Source organism: Paroedura picta, chromosome 3, assembly GCF_049243985.1.
Source record: "Paroedura picta isolate Pp20150507F chromosome 3, Ppicta_v3.0, whole genome shotgun sequence".
NCBI lineage: Eukaryota > Metazoa > Chordata > Lepidosauria > Squamata > Gekkonidae > Paroedura > Paroedura picta.
This window is the reverse complement of record NC_135371.1, coordinates 4,940,951-4,948,290: the sequence shown is the minus strand read 5'-3', so window position 1 is coordinate 4,948,290 and position 7,340 is coordinate 4,940,951. Positions and strand designations below refer to the sequence as shown.

The 7,340-nt window shown below is 45.8% G+C and overlaps 1 protein-coding gene across 1 annotated transcript; it reads right to left on the bottom strand.

The window, feature by feature from the left end:
- Positions 1 to 398: 398 nt before the first annotated feature.
- On the bottom strand, positions 399 to 5,492 carry LOC143833852 (vomeronasal type-2 receptor 26-like). The gene is made up of 4 exons (XM_077330077.1): positions 5,331 to 5,492; positions 4,001 to 4,228; positions 3,341 to 3,467; positions 399 to 1,309 (listed from the first exon to the last, which is right to left on the bottom strand). The coding sequence occupies exons 1-4, from the start codon at positions 5,490 to 5,492 to the stop codon at positions 399 to 401; spliced, it is 1,428 nt and encodes a 475-aa protein (XP_077186192.1).
- Positions 5,493 to 7,340: the final 1,848 nt, after the last annotated feature.

Below are 7,340 nucleotides of genomic sequence, written 5' to 3'. Positions count from 1 at the left end.
ACCTGTTTCCATCTCCCACACCACCACCGATGGGGATCCCAAAAGCTCTGATCAAAAGTGGGATCAACTAGCATGGATCTGTTTTCGCACAGTTTACAAGTTGATTAAGACCTTCAGGAATCCAAGGCCGACAGCAAATACCTTTTAAAATAAGGATGTGCCTTTATTTACGCAATAAGACACAAGGAAAACACTAAGCAATCACACTGCACATGTGGCAGGGGGAAATAAGATAGGAAAAGGTTAAGTTTAGGGAACAGGACAGCAAGGTATATACATTACATTACGTATGTTAAAGACGTTTCCCTGAATAGCATATCAGATTGTTCAAATTTGAGGTGAGTGCAGAGGCAACACAGGCATTAGAATGACAACAATGATTAACAAACTACTGAGAGTCAAATTCCATCTTGGCTCTTCATCCTGAGATGGTCCTTGATATTCAGATCAGGCCTCACTACAATGATGTAACATTTGGGGAGGAAGATGCAGCCCAGCAGCCCAGCACTGGAGGCCAAGATGGAGAAGACCTGCACGGCGACCATGTATTTCCCCTTGGTGCTCAGGTAGGTGGGCACAAAGGACACCCAAACACTGCAGAAGACCAGCATGCTGAAGGTGATCAGCTTGGCTTCGTTGAAGGCCCCAGGAAGCTTCCTGGCCAGGAAGGCCACTGAGAAGGAGATGGCAGCCAGGAAGCCCATGTAGCCCAGGGCACCATAAAACATGGCCACAGACCCTTCATTGCATTGCAATATGATCTGTCCATGGTGGGAGTGCTTGTCTGACTCTGGGAAAGGGGGAGAGATGCCCAGCCAGAGGGCACAGAAGCCAATCTGAACAGTAGAACAAGAAAGGACAATAGACTTTGCCAGACTCTTCCCCACCCATTTCCTCATCCTGTTCCTTGGCTGGGTGGCCATGACGGCCACTACCACAATGACTGTTTTAGCCAACACAGAAGAGACGGAAATGGAGAAGATGGTGCAGAAGGCTGATTGTCGGAGAAGGCAGGTCACCCTCCTTGGGTGGCCAATGAACAGGAGGGAGGACAGGAAGGAAAGCAGGAGTGAGATGAGAAGCGTGTAGGTGAGATCTCGGTTGTTGGCCTTGACTATCGGCGTGTCCATGTATTTAATGAAGATTCCTAGAATTAGAAGTGTGACTATGCAGAAGATGAGGACTAAAACAATGAGGACAATCCCCAGTTTCTCCTCATAAGAAAGGAAAGTGATCTCTTTGGGAATGCACTGAGTGTGGTTCTTGTTTGGATACTCAGTTTCTGGGCACTTGGTGCAATGAGCAGCATCTGGAAAGAGAAAAAGGGACTCCAGTATCAGCTTTATCTCATTCATATCCACAGCGATGTGAGCTACTTTGTATGTCATTCAAGCAAATTCCAGCAATGTGGGAATTTTAATGTGTATACACACAAAAAGAGCCTCTTGTGGCGCAGAGCGCTAAGGGAGTGGCATGCTGTCTGAAGCTGTCTGTCCATGAGGCTGGGAGTTCAATCCCAGCAGCCAGCTCAAGGTTGACTCAGCCTTCCATCTTTCTGAGGTCGGTAAGATGAGTACCCAGCTTGCTGGAGGATAAAATGGTAATGACTGGGGAAGGCACTGGCAAACCACCCCGTGTTGAGTCTGCCATGAAAACTCTAGAGTGCGTCACCCCAAGGGTCAGACATGACTCAGTGCTTGCACAGGGGATATCCTTACCTTTTTTATACACACAAAAAACCACATAGCACACATTTATGGCATTCCCTGCCCTTTCTGTCTATGACTTGATGGATCTAGATTTTGAAATGAAACGATGGGTCAAAACATTCATCTATTAAAACAACTACGAAGAGCCAGCTTGATGTAGCGGTTAAGAGCTGCAGCTTCCAATAGTTTGATTCCCCGCTCCTCCCCCACGTGCAGCCAGCTGGGTGACCTTGGGCTCACCACGGCCCTGATTGAGCTGTTCTGACCGAGCAGTGATCAGGGTTCCATCAGCCTCACTTCCTTCACAGTGTGTCTGTTGTGGGGAGAGGAAATGGAAGTCCCCTGTAAGTCCCTTTGATACTCCTTCGGGTAGAGAACAGCGGCTTATAAGAACCAATTCTTCTTCTTCTTCTTCTTCTTCTTCTTCTTCTTCTTCTTCTTCTTCTTCTTGGTTCTTTATTTCCACAGGAATCTCATAAAAGTTTCCCTTTCACTACAGAACCTCTCATAAAAGTTGGCTTTTCCATCTTTTTCCGGATTTTGGCTGGAGGAGTTTTGGAGTAGAGAAATCATACTTACTCCATAGCTGTGGGCGTTTCTCCTCAATAGAACCCCCAAGTATAAAACAAATGGTGGTGAGGCTTTGAGGTAGAGACACCAAATTTGCAGAGTAGCTGTGGAAGCCTCCCCATAAAAGAACCTCCAGGTTTCAAAAAGAGGAGTAGGGGGTCCAGTTCTAGGGGCACTGAAGGGAGGAAGGAGGCCTCCTTCATATTTTGGCAACCACATGGAAGGCACAGAGATCAATCAACATACTTCTTTGCTGGGACCCTTACCCAACCTGGCAGCAGTGTGGACAAGAGGGGTAAAGCTCAATTTCCTAGATTTGTTGAGGAAGCAAAAATCTAACATCTGGACATCAGAAATGCCAGCATACATATAGCTGTTTTGAAGTTCATTGGTAGATAAAGAGCTTTGGAGGATAGTGTTCCAGGTTCATCCTTAATCTCACCCCACCCCAAAGAAGTCCTGGTTGATCACTACCTGAATGCCTGAGATATTGGAGACGTACTAGCAAAGTATTGTTCCCTAAGTAGACTTCTGCTTTAGTGTAAGGCTCGATATTCTAATAGAAATACAGAGCAAGAACTAAGCCAAAGAGAAAACCATCACTTGAGTGTTTCAATTTGAAATCAATGGGCTTCTCCCACTATATCTTCACACCAACCCAGTGACATTATACCTGGCTCAGAATCACTCAGCTGTAACCTGTGTGCCAATAAACAGGCGGCCCAGGGGACATCTGCATGCCTTTCAAATGAGCTTGCAGAAGATTTTGGGGCAACATACTAATGAATACAGTTGGGTCTCCCAACACTCCTGCGAAGTCTGATTTGGCAGGATGGACACTGATAAAGGACCACTGTCTACTAGCCCCCTTGAAAGCCATAAAAGCCGGTGTTTCTGAACTTTTCTCCATTTGCTCAACAGTCTCTCCCCATGAGGCCTTTCCTTTGAAAACTGGGGTGGGAGGGGAGCTAGTCCACCTAGTTCTAGAACCGTATTCAGAAAATAATATATTGATTCTTTGCTCCACACCGAAATAGACGTCCTTTTCTCCTGCCACCCACCTTCCCAAGTGGAGATGGTTCCTTCTCCACATAGAGAGCACTCATAGCAGCAAATGGGCTTTCCTTCTAGGACCACTTTCACATGACCAGGGAGGCAGCTTTTGGTACACCTGGAATCTGGTAATGTCTACAGACAAAGACAAGGAGCATTATCTGGGGAAAGGAGAACTGATTCATTGGGCAATAGTATGTTATATGTCTTTATGAAATATCAATGTGATTAAATATTACATTTTATATGATTTTTGCTAGCAACCTTGATAACTATTAGAATAATAGAATCATAGAGTTGGAAGGGGCCACACAGGCCATCTAGTCCAACCCACTGCTCAGTGCAGGATCAGCCCTAAGCATCCTAAAGCATCCAAGAAAAGTGTGTATCCAACCTTTGCTTGAAGACTGCCAGTGAGGGGGAGTTCACCACCTCCTTAGGCAGCCTATTCCACTGCTGAACTACTCTGACTGTGAAAACATTTTTTCCTGATATCTAGCCTATATTGTTGTAGTTTAAACCCATTACTGCGTGTCCTCTCCTCTGCAGCATTTTAAAATAAAAGGCTCAAAGACTCTCACGGAGGCATCATGGATTGTACAATGCAGATCTTTATATCTTATGCAACCTTGATAAAAATCTAGAAAGTGATTAATGAATGTTCTCACCTTGTTATGCCAGGTGCTCCACACAATGGCATCTTGATCAAGAGTCAGATGTATCTCCCTGGAGGCCTGTCTTTCTATACTCCCAACTTTCACTCTCGAGATGGTGAAGTTGGGAAAGACAATTGTGTTTACAATGTCCAAGTTGGCCTCCAGGTCTCCATTTTCAACCACATCCGTTCCACTCATGGAAGTGTTGTGAACCAGGGAATGTCTCAGGAAACGATGAAGCTAGAGTCACAGAGAGGAGAGCAGCCTTTAGAAGACAAAAGACACTTCTGAAAACTGGTTCCAGCTGTGGTTTTCTTCTTACTGCTCAATTTTATCTGTTTTTATACATTCATTGCTTTCCTATAAGCAAGCGATGAAGAATTCTTAATTGTAGCACAATTGTCACCTCCTCCCAGTGACTGAAGCACAGGAGCCTAAGAGGGAGTAACTAGCCAAAGACTCCATGGTAGACGGAGGACTGAGGATTCCCCTCTGCTTCTCCCAAATTCCCGTCAAATGCACTAAGCACTAAACTGTGTTGGATCTCAGTGAAATGGTCCATGGCCAGGCTATGCCCTCAAATAGACACTACTTATAGGTTGGTGAATACAAGGGGCATTTCCGCACATTGGTAAAAATAGCATTATTTGTCAGCTGAATGGCAAAGCGCTAAAAATTTTTGCACTTCCAAGCGCCTCCTCTTTTCTGCTGTCTCACCTTTGTGCATTTTCACGTGTCTCACCCTCCACAACTGCTGCTAGAAATGGCGGAAGAGAGAAACGCCTGTCAACCAATGCAGGCAACCAATCCCCTTTCTCCGTATTTTAAAGGTTCCGCAATGCCCGCTAAAAAACATAATAATTCATACTTCTCCGTTGAAATTCCTGTGTATAGAATCACAGATGTGTAGTGCTTTTTTAACCCCACCCCATAAGGGATCATGAGTCCTTTGAGACATTTAAAAATTGATTTTGTTCCTGTTTTCTCTGTGAAATTGGACCAAATATTTTTTGTTCAACAGGCTTCTCTATTGATAGATGTGATAGCTCTAGCTTCCCCCTGAACATACATGCTTTGTTTAGCTCTTCAAGAACTCAAAGGCTTCTGCTTCCAACAAACTGTCCTTCCTGCTGGAGATCCCAAGGATCTTTCCTTTTCAAAGAAAAACTGGCAGTCCTCAAGCAAAGGTTGGATTCACACTTTTCTTGGATGCTTTAAAATGCTTAGGGCTGATCCTGCGTTGAGCAGGGGGTTGGACTAGATGGCCTGTATGGCCCCTTCCAACTCTATGATTCTATATGATTCTATGATTAGTATTCTTAATTCACGGGGTAATGGGAACCTGCCAAGGCTGTATTCGTTCCTGTTCCCGCTTCATCATCCTCTCCGACCTGGATGAGTAGGCAGCATGTAAGGCATGGGCCACCGCCTGGATGGAGGTGTATGTCTTGTAGGCGCTGGGAGGCAGGCATTCTTTCAGTGCCTCCCAGGGCCTGTCTTCCATCCCCTCTTTCTCTCTGCATCTCAGGTGGGCTCTCTCAGAGAAAATGGGCTTTGTGTAGAAGGGATGCAGTCCTTTCAACAGAAACTCAGTGATAAGAGGGCTACATACTTGTACATGGGGAAACGTGTTCCTTTTCTTTGTCTGGGTCATGACAGAGAGAGATCCATGCATCGGGACCACAGTAGGCTTAGGAATACATGCCAAGCTGATGAGGGAGTCCAACAGAATAGCTGTGATCCAAACTTTACCCACTCTGAAGTTCCAGACGCGTTCAATGCTTTGTATGACTACTTCAACATATACCATGAATTCAATGTCTCCATAGAAAACAAATACATTGACTTTGTCTTGAGCAAAATATGAATGTATGCGGTGTGCTTTTTCTTTTGGCCACTCAGCAAAACCACCACCGTGTTCTGTGATGCTCTCTGTAAAGGCAACACAGATGCTGTTCCTGAGCATGAGAGATGTCAAAGTGCCCTGGATCTTTTGCCCGCTATCTGGAACAAAGAGCCCAACCCATGTCCATCGGAAATGCAGGAGCAGTCTGACAATTCCCAGGTAGTCGGCTTCTTCTGGTTGAAACGTTTGGTAGAAAAAAGGAAACTGAGTTTTATCAAGAACTGCCAAACGATAATCATGAGTGACCTAACGGGAAGAAAGTCACAAATGTTAATACATGTAAAATCTACATATAACTTTATGATGATAAAAGGAGAGTGGCAGGGATTACTTTGAATGCAAAACCTCTCAGATGTCAATCTCAGACACACTCAGTGGTGACCGGACCTCGCAACATCATACATAGAGGGAGGGGCTTTGCTCTAGGGATGACCTTGACTCGTGACAATCCAAGTCCTGTATGCCTAACCAGGTCATTTGCTATTTATTAGGGGGGGAAAAACCAAAACAAAATGCAGATTATATTGATGGAGAAATTTGGCCCTTATAAATAACTTTTGCTTCCAAGAGGCTCTAAAGGTCAGTATTTCTAGATTTCTATCCTCTACCACCCCAGCCAGTCCTTGACCCCAAGATGGATCCAGGTGTGCAATCACTGCATCAGGACAGTTCTTCCAAAGGTTTTCAGCTTCAGCAAGAAGAAGCATGCAGGCCACCTGAGTCCCTTTTTGAAGACAGATTTTCTTGGTGTAGTGGTTAGGAGCTTGTAATCAGGTGAGCTGAGTTTGATTCCATGCTCCCCAACCAGCTGGTTGACCTTGGCTTCGCCTGATAAAGCTGTTCTAAGAGAGCAGTAATATCAGGACTCTCTCAGCCTCATCTCCCTCACTGGGTGTCTGTTGTGGGGAGAGGAAAGGGAAGGCAATTGTAAGCCCCTCGGAGACTCCTTCAGGAAGAAAAAAGCGACCTAATGTCGTGGTTCGGTCCTTGGTGGCTTGGGAACGGGACCGAACCCCGCCATCAGAGGCGCCCGCGATCACGGAGGTAGGGCATGGTGATCATAGACAAGCCGGCAGCTGGGCGCCCCACCCGATCGTTGAGGTGGCAATGGCTGCTAAAGAACCTCAATGTCCCCCTCCACCTTTCGACAAGGGCCCGGAGATGGCCCTTTGTTCCAGGAAAATGGGCCATCAGGAACCCCGGAAAACCTCGCATATGTGCATGAGTCATGATTGTATCAGCATGTTCCCTCCGCAAGTACTGGGTGGGGCAATACAGCCTAAGGAGGTGGGTTTTGTATAAAAGGGAGCTTCCACCTGGAGTTCGGTGGAAGCTCTTACTCCATACCAGCGGACTCCACGTTGCTGAAATAAAGCTTGTTCCTGTTGTATCGTTCACCAGACCTGGCGTGACGTTTTCTTCAAAGGGGCACCCTGTTTTTCAGTT

Bases quoted from the DNA above. Each gene is read 5' to 3' on its own strand.
- LOC143833852 (XM_077330077.1), bottom strand. From the start codon at position 5,492: ATGGAAGACAGGCCCTGGGAGGCACTGAAAGAATGCCTGCCTCCCAGC. The intron at 4,229-5,330 runs GTTCCCATTACC...CTGTGACTCTAG, and splicing joins AACGAATACAGCCTTGGCAG to CTTCATCGTTTCCTGAGACA. The intron at 1,310-3,340 runs GTGGGTGGCAGG...TTCTCTTTCCAG, and splicing joins AACCATCTCCACTTGGGAAG to ATGCTGCTCATTGCACCAAG.